At 48.7% G+C, this 22939-nt stretch overlaps 1 protein-coding gene across 1 annotated transcript in view; it reads right to left on the reverse strand.

The window, feature by feature from the left end:
• MAPK15 (mitogen-activated protein kinase 15) overlaps positions 1–22939 on the reverse strand; it is a 73082-nt gene that overhangs the window by 8290 nt on the left and 41853 nt on the right. The window contains exons 11-12 of the mRNA XM_032787266.2: positions 19400–19694; positions 6352–6506 (exon numbers count right to left, since the gene is read on the reverse strand). Coding sequence (XP_032643157.1) covers positions 6352–6506; positions 19400–19694 — 450 coding nt within the window. The remainder of the gene's footprint in view (positions 1–6351; positions 6507–19399; positions 19695–22939) is intronic.

A 22939-nucleotide genomic window follows, 5' to 3' on the forward strand; every position in this document is an offset into this window, starting at 1 on the left:
CTCTTCCCCCATCCCCCAACCTCATTCTTACCCCTGCCTTCTCTCTCTCTCTCTCTCTTTAATCCCTTCCCACGTGTTCACCGCTCCTACTGCTGCCAAATCTCAATTGTATTATGAAGTCTAGACGTAAAACCCCATGGTTACCTTTTCTCTCTAACACACTCACATTTTACATTTACCACGGCTGTGACACATTTCACCTAGAGTTGTTGGTTATTTAACATATTTGCCCATAATTTTAGTTGGTTATATGCTGCTGTGACACACCCTTTAACATAGAAATTGTTAGCTACCTGTTACATTTATACTTCAGTGTCAATTGGTTACCACTGTATTTTACCCCACTGTATTGTACCCCACATAAAACCCCTATACTATTTACTAAAAGAACCCCCTCCCCAATTGTCTACCTTAACAACCCCATACCCCTCACTATTGAATTTTCCCTGTTTTTGCATTTTCTTAATAAAGTTTATTTTGCACCCCACCAGTGCAGTAGTTGTCCCCCAAGATCCTCTACCTGCTGGCAGGGTCACCTGGCACAGGGCCGAGGAATGCGTGCCCCCCTGCCTTTTGATGTAATACACTGTGGTCGTGTTGTCCATCTAGCAGAGCCCCTATGAAGTGTATGTGCTGGACTGGTACTAACGTGGACCTGGCCTCGTTCACCATTAGGCCCAGAACTGCGCATGTGGACAGCCGGAATTGTATCTGGGCCTGTACCTGGGACCAGGAGCTGCCCTTGAGGAGCCAATCATCCAGGTAAGGGAAAATTTGCAGCCCATTCCTCCGGAGGTGGGATGCCACCACTGCCACGCATTTGGTAAAAACCCTGGGGGCCATGGAAAGGCCAAAAGGGAGGACCGCGAACTGGTAATGGTCCCGCCCTACTAGGAAGTGGAGGAAGCACCTGTGACCCTTGAAAATATGGGCGTGGAAATACGCATTCTAGAGGTCCAGGGACACGAACCAATCCCCTCGGTCTAGGGAAGGAATGACAGAGGTCAAGGATACCATGCGGAACTTGGACCATAAATCTGTAGAGATTCTGCAGGTCCAGGACGGGTTGGAGCCCAGCTTTTGCCTTTGGGATCAGGAAATACCGGGAGTAAAACCCCTTGCCCTGGAATTCTACCGGTACTCTCTCCACCGCGCCCAGGTCACAGAGGCACGCCACCCCCTGGCTTAGAAGGGGTGTATGTTCCAGTTCCCCGAGGTCCTCCCAGGGCGGGGAGTGGTGGATGGGGGGTGAGGCGAACTGCAACGAAGCCCCTGGAAATAGTGCTGATGACCCACTGATCTGACGTTATATGGGACCACTCCACTCGGAATGCAGATAAACGGTTGCAGAACACAAACTTTATTAACTGGGGGGCTTCCGCAGCAACAGACCCGGTGGCTCCCCACAAAGAGTCAAAACCGCCTCTTCCCCTGCTTCTTGCCCTTAGAGGGGCCTGGTCGCGGGACGGAGCGGGACTGACGTTGGGACCTGCGTCTCTGCTCCCTCAGTCTCTTAGGTGGGGACTCATATCTGCCCCTACCGGGAGGTGCTGAGGTCTGCAGCCTAGGTTTGTCCTTTGCTGGCGGGACAGAGTTTGCAGGGTGGTGAGAGAGAGAGAGTCTTTCATCCCATGCAAGCGGACGTCGGTTTGGTCTGCAACAGCGCTTTCCCGTTGAAAGGAAGGTCCTGCATCAAGGACTGGGACTCTGCAGACAGACTGGACAGGAGAAGCCAGGATCCCCTACGCATAGGTATGGCCAAGGCCATCAGATGAGCTGCTGTGTCGGCTGTATCCGAGGAGGCCTGGAGGGTTGCTTTCACTGCTGCTGCCCCTTCCTCAACCAGAGCCTTGAATTCCTTCTTGTCCCGCTCCAGGAGAAGAAGCTTGCACTTTGGTAGGGACCCCCATAAGTTAAAATCATAGCGGCACAACAGGGCTTGGTGGTTGGCCCCCTGAGCCGGAAGCTTGTGAAATAATAAAACTTCCTGCCAAAAGAATCCAGTCTCCTGGCGTCTTTGTCTTTTGAGGTGGGTGCGGGCTGACCATGGTATTCCCAGTGGTTGACTGACTCCATCACCAAGGAGTTGGGTGCTGGGTGGGAGTACATATACTCGTGTCCCTTAGCCAGGACAAAGTACTTTCTCACAGCTTTTTTGGAGATAGGTGCCAGGGAAGCTGGGGTTTGCCACAGAGCAGTTGATATGTTAGTTACCTCTTGGTGGAGAGGTAGGGCCACACAGCCCAGTGCCGAGGAGGACAGCACATTGAAAAGGGTGTCGATGGCTCCTCCATCTCCTCAGCCTGGAGTTGGAGATTTGAGGCCACCCACTAGAGGAGCTCTTGAGGAGCCTTAAAGTCCTCCTGTAGGCTACTCTGCTCAGCGCAAGTTAGAGGTCTGGGCCCCAAGGGGTATCGTGGGCTGCCCAACTTGGGTCCAGCCTCACCTTTGTCTTTTTGTCAGTGCTGATGAGCCTTTCCCTGCTTCTCCTGAGCAGTGCCAGCTGGTGGAGGGAGCCTCACTCCGCACCAAGGACGCGATGGCCAGTGCCGTGTCCAGATGGCGCGCTGGTGCCGGGGCCAACGCAGATTCCATTAGTAAGGCCTGGAGCTGGATATCCCTCTCTCGTTTAGTTCAAGGCTTGAACGATTTACAGATTTTAGAGCGGTCTGTAACGTGAGTCTCGCCCAAGCAGCAGAGACACTGAGTGTGCGGGTCGATTCTTGGCATAGAACTGCGACAGGAGTCGCATGACTTGAAACCTGCGGTACGGGGCATGCCTCACACCAGGCAACTAATTAAAGAAGTTATCCAACTACTGGAGAAGACAAGTACTACTAAGGTTAATAGGAGAGCTACAGAAAATCTGGAGCGCAAAGTTCCAACTACCTTCACTGGCGGCAAGAAGGAACTGAGAGTGGGGGGAGTGCGCAGCTCCCCTTATAGCGTGATATAGAGGCGCCACTCCAGGGGTCGCAGCAGTGCTCCCCCCTCTACGGGTACTGCTAAGGGAAAAACTTCCGGTACCAGTGCACGTGGCGAGCACACACACCTACTGTGTAATACACATGAGCAATCACTCAAAGAATTAAAGTGTAATTTTGTGTTTGCGTAGGTGGGCCACCACTACTGCAACAGTCTCTCTCTCTCTCTCTCTCTCTCACACCGGAGAACACTCTCGGTGCTGTGGAGAGTCTGAATGGTAGCACTCTGTACTGGAAGTGCTTGTGCCCTACTGTGAATCCAGAAAGTGTCTGTGTGTTGGGTGAATAGATATATGAAAATAGGCATCCTGTAGGTTGAACGCTGAGAACCAGTTCCCTTGTTCCAGCACAGGTATTACTGTGCCCAATGTGACCATCATGAATTTTTGTATGCGTACAAATTTGTTCAGTCTTCGTAGGTTTAGTATAGGTCGCCATCTTCCGCCTTTCTTCTGGGTCAGGAAATAGTGAGAGTAAAACCCTTTTCCCTGATGTTGTGCCGGTACAGGTTCCACTCCACCTAGCTGTAGAAGATAAGTCATCTCTGCTTGAAGTAGTTGCTCATGAGAGGGGTTCCTGAAGAGGGACGGGGAAGAGTGGGTGGCCATGAAATGAAAGGAATGGAGCAGCCCGATTGTACTATTTCCAGGATCCAGTGGTCCCTGTTACCAGTTGCCAGACATGGTGAAAAAACTGGAGGCAGTGGCCAAATGGACAAGTAAGCGGTGATGCCAAGGGATGGTCGCGCAGACCCCTGACCAAGGCTTAAAAATTATTTGTTTTCCGATGTGTGGGATGTAGTTAGTTGCACTTGGTTTTGTCTGTGCCTGGGAGGTCTGTTGCGGGTCCTCCCATTATCATATGAACTCGACTGGGGCCGGTGATATTGTTATGCACGGGACATCTGATAAGGTTGCTACCGTTGCCTTCTGGGGAGGGAAGGGTATATCCCAGTGTGTGCAGAGTGGCCCTGGGGTCTTTCATGGTGTGAAGGACTTCATCATTTTTTTTGGAAAAAAGTTTATCTTTATCAAAGGGAAGGTCCTCCACTTTGGTTTGCAGGTCTTCAGGGATGCTAGATGAAGACAGTCAGGAAGACCTGCACATCACTACTGCAGTTGAGGTAGTACAGGCTGCTGTGTCGGTCATGTCCAGGGATGCTTGTAGCGCCATCCTAGACACCAGCTGACCTTCGATGACTGATTTAAAATGTGATCTTCTGTCCTCTGGGATATGGGAAGTAAAGTCAAATAACTTGTTGTAATTGTCATAGCGGTAGCTTGCGAGGAGGGCGCAGTAATATGCAATTCTGAATTGCAGAGTGGAGGAGGTGTAAACTTTGCAGCCCAGGAGGTCAAGTAATTTGAGGTCCTTATCTTGTGGTGTGGCCAGTATTGTGGTTGCTTTGTTCTGTGGGTTGCTGCATCAACCACAAGAGAGTTGGGCTCTGAGTGACAAAATAAGTCTGCGTCCTTAGCCGGTACATAGTATTTACATTCAGCCCTTTTACATGTTGGTGGGATGGAGGCAGAGGTCTGCCATATAGTGTCAGCGGGTTCCAGTAGGGCCTCGTTTATAGGTAGTGCTATCTTTGATGGCACAGAAGGTTGGAGGATTTTCAGGAGTCTGCGTTGTGTCTCCTGCACTTGCTCTAACGGAATGTCCTGGCAGATTGCCACCCTCTTAAAAAGTTCCTGGAACTGCTTAAAATCATCCATGTTCTGTCATGGGGTGGCATGAGAGCTTCATCTGCAGCTGACAGAGAATTGTGATTGGATGATTCAGAGAAAGGTTCGTAGCCCACTTCTTCAAGAGGGGGCTCAGGAGCTCTGGATGTAGATGTAACTGGAGACAGGGGCGCAGAGTGGGTCTGCGGTTTGGTGGAGGGTCCGTGAGAATGATTGGCATCATAGGCAAACCATGAGTACCACTGTGGCCACTGGATAGGGTATGAAATGTGGGGCCTCGTACATGGGGGGATAAAACAGGGAAACTGAGGCTGGTTCTTGTGGGGTATCATGCCTTGAAATAGGTGTGGCTCCAGTGGTGGCGGAGAGTCAGGTGGAGAAAACTGCCTGCTGTGGTATGTCATTCTCACTGTCAGTGAGTGTGGCCAGGTCGGGTGGCAAGAGCGGAGAGTCAGACTCTGCGGCCAGGGAGATGTCACCATGGTTTAAGTCACTATTAGTCACTGCTTCAAAACCTGATGTAAAAACACTGGATCTTAGTGATGGAAAATCCTTTGTGGGGCATCCAGTTCTTACTTATGCTAGCAAAAACTCTATAGCCAGCCTTCTCTTCAATGTACCTGATAAAGGAAACATCAATCTTCTGTGTGGGCACAGTGGGATTATTACTCACTGTGATAAACTCAGGACAGACAGCTGCAAGCAGGGGTTAGAAAACAGTCCCAGAAGGTTAAAAGGCCCTCCTCCCTATTAACTGTGAAGGGGTTACCAGACAATCAATTAGGATCAGCTGAGAGGGAGTTACCTGCAGTCAGTTAGGAACAGCTGATTCCAACTAAGGGCTGCCTGAAACCTTTTTAAACCCTCCCCTGTTGGGAGAAGAGGGGGAGAGAGAGAGAAGGAGTTATGCTGCTAGTAGGTTAGGAGCAGTGAGATAGTGAGCCTCATCAGGAGGGGAGGCTGCATCCCCTCCCATAAAGGAGAAAAACAAGCCCAAAAGACTAGTGGAGAGAAGGAATGGACTTCCCCTGTGCAACCAAGAGGGACTGTTTTACCCAAGCTTGTCTCACCAAAGCTAAAGGCAGCGGAGGCTGGTGAGACTGAGAAGGTGCCTTGCCACACCACACTGTGCAGACTGTCATCTGAGGCCTGGTCTACACTGGGGGGGAATCAATCTAAGATATGCAACTTCAGCTACGAGAACAGCATAGCTGAAGTTGACGTATCTTAGATTGACGTAGACTTACTTCGTGTTCTCGCGGCACGGGATCGATAGCCGTGGCTCCCCCATCGACTTTGCTTCCACCTCTCGCTGAGCTGGAGTTCAGCAGTCAACAGCAGAGCGATCGGGGATCGATTTGGTTTTGTCTGTGCCTGGGAGGTCTGTTGCGATTCCCCGATAGATCGATCGCTACCTGCCAATCCAGTGGGTAGTGTAGACGTACCCTGAGAAATAGTTCCCACGGACTCCCCATATGTCCAATGGAATTGCTGTACTTACCCTCAGTCACAAGAAGCCCACTGATTGCTTTCAGCCCTTCTAACTGAGCAAATCACAGTCCAACCTAACTTCCCCTTGGAAATTGCACCAGAGTGAAAGGCAAGTAAAAACTCATTTTCCCTCACAGCAACTTGGATCCCTGCGAACAGTGAGACTGGTCTTGTGTGATGCTACTCACATTATAGGGATTCTGTACGCTCATTGCAGGTGGTTGAGCGCTCATATTCACCCATGTGATCTGTCTCCCCTGTTTCCTATTGATGGAGGATGGTCTCTGATGCTGAGGGAGTGGTGCTGAATGGTTCCTGGCCATTACAACAGAACCCAGGCTATCTGCAGGAAGAAAGAACATGTGTGACGCATGGCTAGAAGGGGTTAAACATTCTGCAAAATAAATAACCCTCAAAAGACATGTGGGGAGATAATGTTTATGTTTTTACATACGTATGTATAGGGTCATGTAATCAACAGTCCCTGTCTCTGCTGTGTTCTGATAATTCAGAGGTCAAAAGAATATCTTATCATTTAAATGAATCGTAAACATGGGATATCTCTGTAGTCATGTCTCTTTGAAATGTATAGCAAATAATCTGTGAATGGTGGTGGAACAAGCAAATTGCCTTATGTTAATTCTATAGCTAAGTATCCGGTGATGGACCTCTTTCAAAGTCATGCTAACTACCTTCTGAACTCCAACTTGTCAAAAGACATGAAATGGTATAAAAGATCACTGGGTCCTGATTCTGTCATCTCATATCTGCTTAGGCTTCATCGGGGAAGTATGAGTTTTTAAATAAATTTTAGTTTAGTTAATAAAAATTGGCTGTAGCATATATTTGGGTAAGAACTAGAATATTCAATAACCTGGGAGGTAATGTGTCCAATCCCTTGGGATTGATAGAACCTTTTCTTTTATATGATGAAATAAGAGTTACAGAAATTTTCATCATATTTGACATCGGTACCTGGATGGAGGCCTGAGGCTGGATCACTTTAAGGGAACTGTGTTGTTTGGATTTCTGAGTAACCAGTAAGGTAATAAAGAAGCTATTTTATGCTGGGTTGGTAAATCTAAGTATTGGAATATTCACCAGCTTTTGGGGGTTTGCCCCATTTTTTGCAGTGCATCCTAAATGAGTGACCATAGCTAGCTCCCCACTAGGACACCAGTCACAACATGATACAGAGAAAGGAAGGAGAATTAGAGTGAGAAAAATGAAGGATGAAACACAGATGGTAAAGTTAGAACCAGGTTAGAAAGGATGAAATGGACAACAAAAAAGAACCTCATAGAGAAACAGAAGAGAAGATAGTAAGTGGGGGAGGGAGGGGAAACAGGTGCATCTCATACCTTCTCTCCTACAGGGAAGGAAAGATCAAAGGGTGACGAAACAAAGGGATGGGAAGAGAAAGGAACAAAAACCCTTGAGAACGTGTTTAGTGATTGGTTGAGCAAAGATTGAGAACTCATCCACTTTGTGGTGAAATGCTGTGATTGACACGAGATGTACTCTGATCAAGCTAATGGAGAGACTCAATTTCTTAAGTTCCAGGATATAGTCCAGTACTATTGGTAAAGAAGAGGAAGTCACCATAATTTGTCTATTCTAGCACCATGTATGGAACTTCTTCCATTTGCGCAAGTAGGTATGTCGAGTAGTAGATCTTTTGCTGTTTAAAAGAACGTCCCTTACCTACTCAGAACAGATCATTTCATTGTCTCGTAATCATGGAGCAGCCATGCCTTCAGGTGGAGTCTTGCCAGGTTTGAGTGATGGACCTAGCCTGCATCCTGAGACGGAGATGTGGTAGAAGGAGAAGAGTGCGTGGTGGGCACACAGCCATCTTCGTGTGGTAAGGAAACCATGTTTGTATGGGCCACATAAGAGCTATCAAGATGACTCTGGAGTTGTTGGTCCTGATCTTGTGTATGACTCTAGATAGAAGAGTGGTTGGGGGAAAGGCATTAGAGGTACATACCACTGGAGGAGGAAAGCAGCTCTTAAGCAGAAGTGTGGGCACTTGGCATTTTAGGTTGTCGCAAATAGGCCTATAATGTCTGAATATGCTCTGTAATACTTTGGTGTTAATTTCCCACGCTCGGTCCTAGGAGAATTTTCTGCTCAGGGCATCTGCAGTGGTCTTTTGGCATCCTGGTAGGTCGGAGGCTGAGATGTTGATATCATGGCTGAAGCACCAAGTCAATAGTAGCCTGGCTTTTGTGCAGAGGGAGTGTGACTGTGCTTCTCCTTGTCAGTTTATATAAAACATACAAGTGATGTTGTCTGTCAGAACCTTTATGGCCTTGTCCCTGATTGTAGGTAGGAAGTGTGAACATGCACTGTGGACTGCCTGCAGCTCTAGCAGGTTTATGTGTAGTGTTGATTCTGATGAGGATCAGTGGCCTTGGATCACGTGGCTGTGCACGTGTGCCCCACAACCAAGCAGAGAAGCATCTGTTGTAATTATCATTGATGGAAGGGTCTGTATGAAGGGGACTCCTGTGCAAATGTCGCTTGGTTGAATTCCCTAATGAAGAGAGTATTTTACTTTGGCTGGCATTGTAAGACATTTGTTTATGCTATGTCTGTGTGGAATATATACTGTCCTGAGCCAGCCTTGCAGGCATCGCATGTGCAGTCTGATGTATTTGATGATAAATGTCATTGCTGACATATGGCCTAACAGTTGGAAGCAGGTCCTGGCTAATGTCTGTGGGTTGGCTTGCTTTGTGTGATTAGATTGAGTGATAAAACTGTGTCGGGGCAGTGAGGCTGTAGCCTCCAGAGATTTGAGGTAGGCCCCTATGAACACCAGGGGTGTGATGATTTTTGTTCATTTATTTGCAGACCTAGATATGTAAAGAGAGCTGCTAGCTTTTGGATAGCTTCCAGTGCCTCTTCTCCAGTTGATGCTTTGAGTAAGCAATTGTCCAGATAGGGGAATATTGAGATCCCTTGTCTGTGGAGGTGAACCACTGCCACAGCTTTTGAGAATAATCGTGGGGCAATGGATAATCAAAAAGGGAGTACTTTGTACTGGAAATGAGCTATTCTCAGAAGAAACCTCCTATGTGAGGGATGTATCGTGATGTGGAAATATGCATCTTAGAGGTTGAGAGCTGAGAACCACTCTCCTCTTTCTAGTGCTGGAATTATCATTGCTAACATGACCATCCTGAATCGTTGGGTCCTCACAAATTTTTTGAGTCTTCTCAGGTCAAGAATGAGCCTCCATCCTCCACTTTTTTTCTTGGTTAAAAAATAGTGGGAGTAGAAATCCTTCTCTCTGTGTTCTGTTGATATTGGTTCTACTGCACCTCAGTGTATAAGATGTTTGTGAGAAGGGTCCCTTGAAAGGGACAGGGGAGGGAGTGTGGGTAGGGGGGATGGAGATAAATTGGATGGACTAGCCAGTCTCGATCTCTAATACCCAATTGTCTAACATGATGGTCTGCCATGCTGGGAGGAATGGGATCAGATGGTCTCTGGATGGATGGTTGTGGATACTTTCAGCACTTGTAAGTGTGGGAGTCATCTTGGGCCCTTGAGGGAGGTTGTTGAAATGCTGAAGGCTTGGAAAGGAGTGGTCTCTGTCTTGCAGGCCTCTGCCTTTGCGGGTCATATTGCTTCTGAGAGTGTGTATAAGGCACAGATCTAAATCTCTGCACTGAATAATACTTCCCTTGTTTTTTCTTGTGTGTGTAGATGTGCATATGTCCAAGGATCTCAGAGCTGCTCTAGAGTCCTTCAAAGTGTGAAGGGACTCACCTGATTTGACTGCAAACAGTTTAGGACTTTTGAATGGGAGATCCTCGACAGCTGATTGTACCTCTTTGGGAAAAACAGAATTGGAACCAGGAAGCTTGTTGTATCATTATGGCCATGGTGATTAAACGTGCCACCATGTTTCCACAGTCCAGTGAAGCTTGTAAAGCTGTGCGAGCTAGGAGCTGACCCTCAGATATAAAAGCTTTACATTATTCTTTATTGAACACATGCCTGAGGACAAAAAAAGTCAGACAGCTTTGAGTAATTTGAGTGGTTGTATTTGGCTATTACTGCTTCATAGTTTGCGATCCTAAACTGTAGAATCGCTGAAGAGTAGGCTTTGTGCCCAAAAAGATCCAACCTCTTCCAGTCTCTGTCATATGGGGTGAATCTGGAATGGTGTTGTCTGGCCCGCTTGTTCTTGGCCTCTACCACTACAGAGTTTGATGTGGGGTGTGACAATAGGAATTCCATCCTGTTGGAAGGGACATAATATTTTTTTATCCGCTCCTTTTGCAGGTGTGTGGAATTGCTGGTGGGGTTTGCCAGATGGTCTTGACTGGGTTCATGACAGCCTCATTTATTGGGAGGACAATCTTGGAGGAAGTTGAAGTCTGAAGGATGTCCAGCAACTTATGTTAGGACTTCACCACTTCTTCCATCAGTATCTCCTGGGAATCTGTAATCCTCTTAAACATTTTCTGGAATTATTTCAAGTCATCCTCTATGAGGGTGGTGGGGGCATGATAGCTTCATCTGAGGAAAGGATGAAAAATTGGCAATTGGTGCCACTTCCTGATCCCAAGTGCCTTCTAATTCCTTGACTGTGTCTTCTGGAGGTTCAGTGGATCCAGGTACAGAGGGTGAAGCAGAATGCCTTGAACTTGCCCCTGAGTGGACTGGGAACTTTAGGGTAGTGTTGGCACTATGCTGTCCATGGGTCCCAGTAAGGCCACTGTAGTGAAAATGGCATGGGTGTATATTCCAGCCTTGAGTCTTGTGTGGTACCCATAGTGCTCTGGTGGACCTGGTCTGGACAGGTGAGAAGTGATGGGAGGAGTGGATTTCCCCTTCATCATCATCATCCTCGCCACTGGATAAAGAAGGAGCTGATCTGGCTGGTGTGGTAAGTTGATTCAGCACCGAGTGTGCTGAGGTGAGGAGTGGCAATTCCAGCGCCAAGGAAATCAGAAGATCCTTGTGGTGGAGAAATTGCTGTGGTACCAAGGAAGGTGTTGTCAGCAGTACTGATGCCTTTACTGCAGTTGTTGGTGCAGGGGGTCACATGCTATGTGCTGTAGAGGCAGAAGCTGGTGCCACAGAGTGTAGCACTACCAAGCAGCTCAATGCCACACGTTTGAGTGGCACTGGTGATACTGAGGCAGGGACTGTACGTTTCCATTTAGTGCCTCTTTCCAAGACAGCCCACTTACAGTCTTTGGCTTACATGGTACATACAGTACCATATGGTCCTGTTACCTCAGAGTTGGATGATCTTGGTGCAGTTGGTACTGACAGGGTCTGACAAGTCAGGGAACGCCACTTTTTGATGGATTTCCAAGGAGGGGAGGTCAGAGACCACTTCTTTATTGCCTTTTTGGCACAGGACTCCTCCCCCTGAGAAGATGGAGGGAAACCTCTGTCAGATGCTGACATGGGAGACAATTGTCCAGGAGGGGTCTGTGATCCTATATAAGACATGGGGCACAAGGTTTCTCCATCATGAGAAGTTTTATCTGTATGTTTCTCACCTTCCTGGCATGGGTTTTCAAACTGTGGCAGTGGGAGCACTTCTGAGGAATATGTGTCTCGCCAAGGCAGCGGACATCTTGTAAGTGCCTGTCAGACACCAGGATTGAGGAGCAGCAAGCGAGGCAACATTTAAAACCCAGAGAGCTAGTCATGTCCCTCAAAGTAGAATTTCTCCTATGAGGGAGGGTATTCTAATAACTGAAAATTAAATTCCTAAGAAAAAAAATTAAGAAAAAAATAAACAGGGAAGAGGAAGTAAACTAAACTATTGGTTAACTAACTAGTATTCTAAAGTTAAAACTAGAGAAATACAAAGAACAGAGGCATTGCTAAGTGCTTCATCTCAATGAGAGGGCGGTAGAGAAGGAACTGAGGGGGGTTGGTTGAACAGTGCTATTAACTGCCAGAGGCAGCACAAAATGGGGGCAGCGCATGTGCAACCCAACCAGACACTGCTACTAAAAATGTCCAACTACAAGCGCTGGGGGGCAGACTCACCTAAAGTGGAGCACCCACAGGGACACTCCGTGAAGAAGGGTGGGATTCTCTTTGTTTTAAAGTTTTTAATAAGATATGGCCTCTGTGCTGGACTGAAGATAGTTTGTTCTTCTGTAACAGCCTTTGGCAGGTTGGGTCTGAGGCCATGTCTATACTACTGGCTAAACTGGCACTGCTGTGATCAATGCAGCAGTGTCGATTTAGCGAATCTGGTGAAGCACTCTCCCATCAATGTCTGTCTGTACTCCACCTCCCCGACAGGCAGAACCTATGTCGATGGGAGAGTGTCTCTCATCAACATAGTGGGTGTAGACACTACTGTAAGTCAACCTAAGTTGCATCGACTTCAGTTACGTAACTTATGTAACTGAACTAGTATAAAAGACGGTTATTCACCTTTGTAACTGTTGTTCTTTGAGATGTGTTGCTCATATCCATTCCAGTTAGGTGTGCGCGCGCCGCATGCACGTTTGTCGGAGAAACTTTTACCCTAGCAATACTCGGTGGGCTGGCAGGTCGCCCCCTGGAGTGGCGCCACTATGGTGCCTGATATATACCCCTGCCGACCCAACCGCTCCTCAGTTCCTTCTTGCCGGCTACTCCGACAGTGGGGAAGGAGGGCGGGTGTGGAATGGATATGAGCAACACATCTCGAAGAACAACAGTTACAAAGGTGATAACCGTCTTTTCTTCGAGTGCTTGCTCATATCCATTCCAGTTAGGTGATTCCCAAGCCTTATGTAGGCGGTGGGGTCGGAGTGAAAATGGCAGAATGTAAAACTGCGGAGCCAAAGGCTGCAGTATCTCTTGACTGTTGAACCAGAGCATAATGCGAAGCAAGGGTATGGACCGAGGACCATGGAGCTGCGCGATAGATCTCGTGGGTAGGTACACGAGTTAGCAAGGCGGCAGATGAAGCCTGAGTCCTGGTAGAGACGCATGGTGATATGGTTTGGGGAAATGTGAGCCAAAATCATAACAAGTACGGGTGCATGTTATCACCCAAGATGAGATCCACTGAGAGGAAACAGGTAAGCCTTTCCTTCGGACTGCTACTGCGACCGAGAGTTGGGGCGTGTTACAAAATGGTTTTGTCCGCTCAACATAAAAGCGAGCGCTCTACAGATGTCCAGGGAGTGCAATTGTTGTCCCCGTCACGTTGAGTGTGGTTAACATGAAAGGCCAAAACCACCTTAGGAGGAAAGCCGGGTGTGGATGTAACTGCACCTTGTCTTTGTAAACATAAAGTATGGTGGAACCACCATAAGAGCCCTGAGCTCGAAGACTCGTCTGGCCGATGTAATGGCTACGAGGAAAGCTGTTTCCAAGACAGGTTATAGCAGCGAGCAGGTCGCTAACGGTCAAATGGAGGAGACATAAGTCTGGTTAAACCAGGTTGAGGTCCCAGGTTGGGGCTGGCAGGCGTACCTAAGGGTGTATGCGCTCCAAGCCCTCGAGGAACCCCGAAACCATAGAGTGTGAGAACACAGAACGACCACCTTAGCCTGGATGGAAGGTAGAGATGGCTGCCAAGTGTACCTTCGGCGAACACCGCTAGGCCTGCTGTTGCAGGCTGGAGGGTAGTCCAAAATAGAGGGGATCGAGACCCCCAGCAGGAGTAAGATTTAAGCGTTTCGCACCTGTAGGAGAGACACTTCCACCTGGCCAGGTACGTTGACCAGGTGGAAGGCATCCTGCCACCCTGATAGTCACGTAGGAGCCACACCGTGAGGTGAAGAAACTGCAGGTCCAGGCGGCGAAGTCTGCCGTGGTCCTGAGGTACGAGGTCTGGGTGGACTGGCAGGGTAATTGGGGCAGGCTATTGACAGGCCGAGCAACGTGGCGTATTAGTGCTGCCTGGAACACGCTGGAGTGATCATGATGATGTGCGCTCTGCTCCTGCGAAGTTTGAGCAGGACCCAGTGAGCCGGGGGAACGGCGGAAGGCATAAAGGCGTTGGCCCTTCCACGCATGAGGACAGCGTCCGAGATCGGTCCCGGGAGAGACCTTAGAAGGAGCAGGACCTCGGACAGTTCCCGTTCTCGCGGTAAGCGAACAGGTCCATATGTGGGGGAAAAAAAACCCACTTCTGGCCACAAAATGCATCACATCAGGCAGGGCGACCACTCATGAGACAGGAAAACCCTGCTGAGTCGAATTGCCAAGGAGAAAGGATGCTACCAGATTTATCGAGTGGACTATGCAAAAGTCCCCCAGAGATGGATGGACTCCTAACAAAAGGAGGAGGACCATGTCCCTCCCAGGTTGTCTATGTAGTACATGCCGTTTGTGCTGGCTGTAAACATTGAGACGCTACAGCCTCGCAGCTGCTGCTGGAACCCTGGCACGCCAGGCAGACTGCTCTCATCTTTGAACATTGATGTGGAACGCCAGCCACTGAGAAGACCAAAGCCCTTCAGCTCAAAGGTTACTGAGGTGAGCACCTGAGCTGAGAGATGACGCCTCCATCGTGCAGGACAGTGAGGGCTGGGGCGGATAGAGCGGCATCCCTGCCCACACCAGGGAGGGAGTTAGCCACCTTCTAGGGAGCCTAGGATGCTCAGGGAATGGTGACTATGGTGACCATTGGGCCCCTATCCGACGGTACGCCGATTTGAGCAAACTTGGAGATGACAGAGGCAGAGCTTAGTGTGTTTGGTTACAAACTAGCAAGAAGCCGTGGGACCCGGGAGACCGAGACAAGTGGGAACCAGAGTGGATGTTTCTGTAGTGACCATCAGGCCTAGACGTGTGAATAGGTCCTTGACGATGCCCACACGCTGAGTGACTTGTGTCTTGGAGTCTCCTCAGATAAGCCAATCGCCCAGATACGGAAACGCATATCCGACGTCGGCGGTGGCGACTACGGCCACATACTCGGTTAATGCCTGTGGGGCTGTAGCAAGGCCAAAACAGCAGCACTGTAAACTGGAAGTACCAACGGTTGGCTAGAAAGCGGAGCTATCTCCTGTGCGGAGGGAAGATGGCAATGTGAAAGTACGCGTCTTTCATATTGAGGCGGCATACCAGCCTCCAGGATCTAAGGACAAGATAATGGTTCCCAGGGATGCATGCGGAACTTCAACCTTAACAAACTGGTTGAGTCCTCGTAGGTGTAGGATAGGTCTGAGACCTCCGTACGAGTCGGGGATTAGGGAATAGTTGCCCCCTTCGTCCATCGGCGTCTGCGCCTCTTGTAAGAGGGAATTACGCCCGAGAGGAGTCCCTGAAGAGGGACAGGGTTGGAACAAATTGGAGGTGGCACCCAAACTCCACCATGTGCAGGGGACCGTGAACTGAAGTTAACTGGGACCACGCCAAGAGGAAGTAGGAGTGGTAAGCCGCTTGTAACCAGTACGCCGCCCTTGGGCGTGCACCTTTGAAAGTTCGTCTTTGGTCCCCGATCGTGATTGTGAGGGGCCTCGATCTGGCCCTCTAGGGTCCTGACGGTCGTCTGCGACCACCTCAGTCGCGCCGACTGCCAAAGCCCGATCTGTGGCTAGGCACAGAGTGTGGTGGTGTGGCTGGGGACGGAAAGGCCTGCGTTAGGTCGTCTCGGCGTATGCATGCCGAGAGAGAGCTCATTAGGACCTTGTTGCCCTCCAGGCTTTGTAGCCTGGGGTTGATTTCACCGCAAAGAGGCCTTTACCAACAAATAGTAAGTCGTGAAAGGCCGGAGGTTTTGAAACCGGAAGCCATGAGATGGGGCTCCTCATGGTAACGAGGCCTGAAGAGAAGCTCTAGCCGCCTTTTTCCCTTTCTCCAAGAGGGCAGTGAACTCTTGGCCGGAGTCTTGATGGAGAAGCTCCATAATATTATCCCCCCGTTATCCAGGTGTTATGATTATAGGGCTAAGCAAGGCTTATTGATTTGCCACGCAGGGCTATAAGAGCCTTGCGGAATACACCTTGCGGCTGAGTAGGGTCATTCGCCTAGCCCCCTTCGATTTCGGGGCTGGCGCCTGTTGGCCATGCCCGTTCCCTTTTTCTTGACCAACTGAATAACTAGTGCGCAGGGAGGACGGACGGACAGACCAGTAGTCGTACCCTCCACAAAGTATCGCATTCGCCTGGACGGTCCGAATAAACGGGTAGGGCCCCCTCTAGCGGGGCAACCGGCAATAGAATGTCCACTACCGGGTCCCCTACCTCCAGGACTCCTCCTGCAGCTGGAGTCCGCATTGAGTGCTAGCCTCCATAGGAGAGCCTGATGGGCCCTCAGGTTGTTGGTGGGCACACCAGAATCGCGGTCCTGAGCATAAGAGCTGTCCGTGTGGGAAGACACTGATGCGTGTCTGGATGGCCATGGAGGTGCTGAAAGATCATGGGCAGAGAGTCTGACTCTACCAGACCTTGCCCAAACTTGGCACCTGGGACCGGTACCGCAAGGTGCACTGGCACCTGGAACGAAATCCGGACCTGCGACCAGAGCAGTGCTGGGAGGTCGACCGAGATCTCAAGGTTGGGAGCAGCTACAGGAGTCACAGTGCTGTAGCGGTGCTGGGAGCCGGAACGGTGCCGGGATTATCGGGTCGGTGAACGGGACACCGACCTGTGCAGCGAGTGCGACCGGTGCCGAGGAGAGCAGGTCGGGACTGCAAGTGGCGTCGGAAGCAGGAGTGCCGACGGAACTTGGACCATCTGCGGGACCGTGATCATGAATGGTGCCGCTCTGCTGCGCCGACAGAGGATGGTCGTATCAAGGAGGCTTGCCAAAGACTGTAGTAGCTGCACGCGGCAGTGCCGGGGGTTCAGGCAGCATCCACTGTCACGGCAACGAGATCCCTCGTTGTTGGAAATGTCTCCGGCGTGGACGGGAACAGTAAGCTCGACCACAGTGTGTACCAGGGAGCTGTCAGGCACCGGATTCGACGGCCCTTGTGGGACCGGGATCGACGGTGCTGACGTCGCCAGTGCCTCAGCAGGTGTCGGTGCCGGGCATCCGGCTTAGACAGGCTCTCTGTCCGCGGTGCAGTTTGCACGGGAGCAGTAGGAGCAGGAAGCTCGACCACGGCGTGCGTCGGGGAGCAGTCAGGCACTGGATTCGACGGCCCTTGTGGACTGGGATTGACGGTGCCGATGTCGTCGTGCCGCGGCAGGTGTCGGTGCCGGGCGATCCGACTCAGGCGAGCTCTCTGGCTGCTGTGCAGTTGGCATGGAAGCAGCAGGAGAGCAGGAGGCTCAACCACGGCCCATGCCGGGGAGCAGGCAGGCACTGGATTCGACGGCCCCGCGGGACCGGAATCAACGGTGCCGGCGTCCTCAGTGCCTCTGCAGGTGTTGGTGCCTGGCGATACGACGTAAACGAGCTCTCCGGCTGCGGTGCAGTTGGCACAGAAGCAGCAGGAGCAGGGAGCTCAACCACAGTGCGTGCCGGGGAGCTGTCGGGCACTGGCAGGAGGAGTCGTGGCTTCTCAACCCCAGAGAGAGGGAGCGGTGCCGAGTCGACATTGGTGCCGGTAACGGCCGGTGCCGGCGGGGTCCGGTGCCGAGGAGGCGCTTCTGTCCGCCGAGTAGCCAGCGCTCGGTGCAGAAGGTGGAGGAAACGAAAGTGCCGCTCAATTTTTTCTCGGCTTAAAACGCCTTGCAAATGGGGCACTTAGCTGTGAAATACGATCCCCAAGGCACCGTAAACAGGAGTCGTGTGGATCTCCTGTCAGCAACGGCCGGAGGCGGCCAAGCACGGACTAAGAACCGGTGAGCCGGGCATGGGCTCCGGCACCGGTTGCGGGGAGGGGCTACTCCCGAAACCCCGCTAACTATGGTTAAACTAACTATGCTAGCAAAGAAAAAACGCATAAGTATAGATAAATATATATATAAAAGGATTATAACTATATATCTAAATACACAATAACTACGAGTAGCTAGGGAAGCGGAGGTCAGCTAAGCTGCGCTCCACTGTTCCAACGACCGACACGGGCGGTAAGAAGGAATTGAGGAGCGGTTGGGTCTGCAGGGGTATATATCAGGCACCATAGTGGCGCCACTCCAGGGGGCGACCTGCCGGCCCACCGAGTATTGCTAGGGTAAAAGTTTCTCCGACGAACGTGCACGCAGCGCGCGCACACCTAACTGGAATGGATATGAGCAAGCACTCAAAGAAGAGCTTAGAATTACAACATTAGTGTAGACCAGCCCTAACAGACAAATCAGCCTTACGAGAATCACTGGCTATCATTACTGTGCTTTGGTTTGGTGGTGATAGCTTAGATCTATTATATATGTATATAACATTAGCTTGAAATGCCTTCAATTAACTCTGCTGTATTCCCTTTTATTTTGTATTTGTCACCCGCTTTTAATTCTTCTGTAAAGAGATAATTTGTACTGAAAAATTCTGTATATCCTTAATAAAAAATCAGTAACTAACCTTTTACTAAACTATAATCAAAGAGTGCCCATTCAATGTTCCAGGTGCCCTTGCCAGTCTTTAAAAATATATATTAACAGACCTATTAGTTATCCCAGATCAAATCAAATAACCCAGCGACAACACAAGTAACAAAAATTAATTGGTCTGTTCACAATCCTCACCAGAGTCCTCTATCACGACTACCAGGTCTACCCAACACCCAGCTCCTAATGAGCAATGGTAGAAAGGCAAGCCTTGCATCATACCCTGAAAGCTAACAAATATGGGCTGTTACAGCCCAAAGGAAGGGGTTCCAAAGACCTAGGAACCCTAAAAAGAATGCCCTCCCAGCTGTTTCTTCTCTTATACTGATGGGGCTTTCACTGCAATTGTGACGGTATGTCACAGGGAGAGAGGAAGTATCTTATATAGGTCCCAGGCTATTCTACTGGTATGTGATTTGAGAATGGAAATAGTAGAAAGAAAAGACTTTGGGGAGGAAAGAAATTGTTTAACAGCCAACAGAATTATCATCTGAGTCTTTACTGATAAGCCTGTGATTCTTGAATGAGTATTTGGTGTTCGAAATATTTGAGTTTGGAATTTCAACACCCAGCATTTCTCCACAAGTGTCAGTACAAATCATTCCCAGAAGGGAAAATTAACACACACACACACGATTGGAAATTCATTTGTCTTGATATTCTCTATGCACGGTTGCAACTTCCCTTGCCCCTTACCACTCACCATTTCACTTGTTTCTATCTCCGTCCTTAATCCACTACCTACTTTGCTCTCTCTGTCCTTAGCTATTATGTGCAACACATTCTAATTAAGGAGGTTGGTACGTACTCTGAACAGTGGTGTGCGTTATGGGGTTGTAAAGCGTGTTGATTTTAGGTCTCTGGCAGACAGTTCCTGCTAAACCCTCTCTCTGGCTGGAAACTTCACCAAGTATTGTAGGCCCTGCAGGCATATGTGAGCTTTTCATAAGAGTGGGTCTTGGCTCTTTTTGATCCCTGATGGTAGATAAAGGCACAGAGCTGGTGTTTGGAAGAGATGGTTTGAACTGAGATGGACCTGGTTGAAGATTCTCTCTCTGGATTTGTTTCTGTTGACGGTTATTTGCCTTCCTTTCCAGAATCATCTGCAGGAACAAGATGCTGGTTAGATTTAAAACCTATAAACACGATTAAGAACATAAAGATGGCCTCCCTAGTAGCTTGTCTTCCAAAGTGGCTGGTGCCATATACTTCAGAGGGACTGCACAGAACCGGGCAATTTATTGAGTGATCCATTTCGTCATTCAGTTCCCCCTTCTGGAAGTCAGAGGTTTAGGGACACCCAGAACATGAGGTTCCATCCCTGATCATCTTGGTTAATAGCAATCTAGGACCTATCCTCCATGAACTAAACTAGTTCTTTTTTAAACCCTGTTATAGTCTTGGCCTTCACAACATCCTCTGGCAAGGAGTTCCACAGGTTCACTGTGTGTTGTGTGAAGAAATACTTCTTTTGTCTGTTTAAAACCTGCTGCCTATTAATTTTATTTGGTGACCGCTAGTTCTTTTGTTATGACAATGGTCTCTAACCTTTTTACGCACAAGATCACTTTTTGAATTTAAGATCAATCCAGGGTCTACCCTGCTCCTTCCCTGAGGCCCCGCCCCTTCCCCGAGGCCCCACCCTGCTCACTCCATTCCCCCCTCTCTCAGTTGCTAGCTCTTCCCACCCTCACTCATTTTCACCAGGCTGGTGCAGGGGGTTGGGGTGCAGAAGGGGGTGCAGGCTCTGGGCTGGGGCCAGGGCCAAGGGGTTAATGAGTGGGAGGGGGCTCCAGGCTGAGCCTAGAACAGGGGGTTGGGATGCAGGAGTAAGGGGTGCAAGCTCTGGGAGGGAGCTTCGGTGCAGGGTTATATGGTCACACTGCACCTAATCTCATAGAATCCACTGGACATTTCATGAATTTTACCTTTTATTAGTGTCATTTTTGGTTTATAGGTCCAAAATCCTTCAGAGATTGTCATAAATCAGTGTAAAAACATTCTCAACTGTGGGGTGTGCATTGGTTGAGCCTGCGGCAGAGCATTAGGGTACAGGTGAGGGGTGTAGGCTCTGGGAGGGAGTTTTGTGCAGGAGACGGCTCCGGCTGTTAGAGATATTTGCTGCAAGCAGTCACGGATCAGCTACATGCCATTGTAGGCAGGCTCATCATACCATCCCCTCCATAATCTTATCAAGCTGTCTTGAAGCCAGTTAGGTTTTTGCTCCCATAGCTCTCCATGGAAGGCTGTTCCAGAACTTCACTCCTCTGATGGCTAGAAACTTTCATCTAATTTCAAGCCTAAACTTGTTGATCCCAGTTTATATCCATTTATTCTTATGCCCATGTTGGTGCTTAACTTAAATAACTCCTCTCCCTCCCTGGTCTTTATTCTTCTGATGTATTTATAGAGAGCAATCATATCTCCCCTCAGCCTTCTTTTGGTTAGGTTAAACAAGCCAAGCTCTTTGAGTTTCCTCTCATAAGGCAGGTTTTTCCACTCCTCTTATCATCCTAGTGTAGCAGGAAGAGGGCCTGAAACACCTATTAGCCCTTCTCTGCATCTGTTCCAGTTTGAATTTATCTTTCTTAAACATGGGAGACCAGAATTGCACAATGTATTCCAGATAAGGTCTTACCAGTGCCCTATATAACAATACTAACACTTCCCTGTCTCTACTCAAAACACCTTGCCTGATACATTCTAGGTCTGCATTAGCCTTTTCATAGCCACATGACATTGGCATCTAGGGTGACCAGACAGCAAATGTGAAAAATCAGGACAGGGGACAGGGGGTAATAGGAACCTATATAAGAAAAAGACCCAAAAATCGGGACTGTCCCTATAAAATCAGGACATCTGGTCACCCTACTGCAGCTCTTAGTCATCTTGTGATCAAATCAATAGATGCAGTATTTCTCCTCCTTGTCACTTCCAACTGATGAAGTCCCCTGCTATTAGCAAAAATTTCTTGTTGTTAGTCCCTACAGCAATCATCCTTTTTGGCTGTCTCTGCATATTGACAGATGTTTTTCAGAGAAGGTATCCGTAATGAATTTCCAAAGATCTCTTACTCTGAGTTTGGTAACAGGTAATTTAGACTCCCCTCATTTCATATACTACAGCTGATTTATGTTTTTCAATGTGCATTTACTTTGCATTTATCAACACTGAATTCCATTGTTGTCACCTGTGTTGCCCAGTCACAAATTAGTATAGGAAGATCCCTTTGAATTCTTCACAATCAGCTTTGGATTTTAACTATCTTGAATAATTTTACATCATCTGCAACACTTGGAGCCCTCACTGTTACTACCTTTTTTCCAGATCATTTACAAATATGCTTGACACGCATCTCATCCCAGTACAGTCCTCTTGGGACCCCACTATTTACCTCTCGCACCATTAAAACCGATCCATTTAATTCCTATCACTTTAAGAACATAAGAAACGGCAAGTTCTGGGTCATGACCAATGTCCACCTAAGTCCCAGTTCCTGTCTAAACTCGCTAGCGGGCCAATTGCCAGGTGCCCCAGGGGAGTGAACCTAACAGGTATGATTCGAATGTGATCTCTCCAGCCCATCCGACAGGCCACCCTCTGACAAACAAGAGGCTAGGACAACATTCTTCACCCTATCCTGCTAACTAGCCATTAATGGACTTACCTCCATGAATTTTTAGCCAGTTCTTCTTTTTAAACACTGGTTATAGTCCTAGCCTCACAACCTCCTCAGGTAAGGAGTTCCACAAGTTGACTGTGCGCTGTGTGAAGAACTTCCTTTTATTTGTTTTAAACCTGCTGCCCATTAATTTCATTTGGTGGCCCCTACTACTTATATTATGGGAACAAGTAAATAAACTTTTCCTTATTCACTTCCTCCACATCACTCATTTTATATAGCTCTATCATATCCCGCCTTAGTCTCCTCTTTTGCAAGCTGAAAAGTCCTAGATTCTTTAATCTCTCCTCATATGGGACCCATTCCAAACCTCTAATCATTTTAGTTGCCGTTTTCTGAACTTTTTCTAATGCTAGTAATATCTTTTTTGAGAGGAGGAGACCACATTTGTATGCAGTATTCAAGATGTGCGTATACCATGGATCTATATAAGGGCAATAAGATATTTGCCCTCTTATTCTCTATCCCATTTTGAATGATTTCCAACATCCTGTTTGCTTTTTTGATTGGTGCTGCACACTGCATGGACGTCTTCAGGGAACCATCCACAATGACTCTAAGATCTTTTTCCTGATTAGTTGTAGCTAAATTAGCCCCCATTATATTGTACACTTCATACCTGTACTTTATCAACTTCTATCCTCTCTTTTAATAAATCCTCCAAGC

The sequence above is a fragment of the Chelonoidis abingdonii genome, chromosome 2 (assembly GCF_003597395.2).
Source record: "Chelonoidis abingdonii isolate Lonesome George chromosome 2, CheloAbing_2.0, whole genome shotgun sequence".
Classification (NCBI taxonomy): domain Eukaryota; kingdom Metazoa; phylum Chordata; order Testudines; family Testudinidae; genus Chelonoidis; species Chelonoidis abingdonii.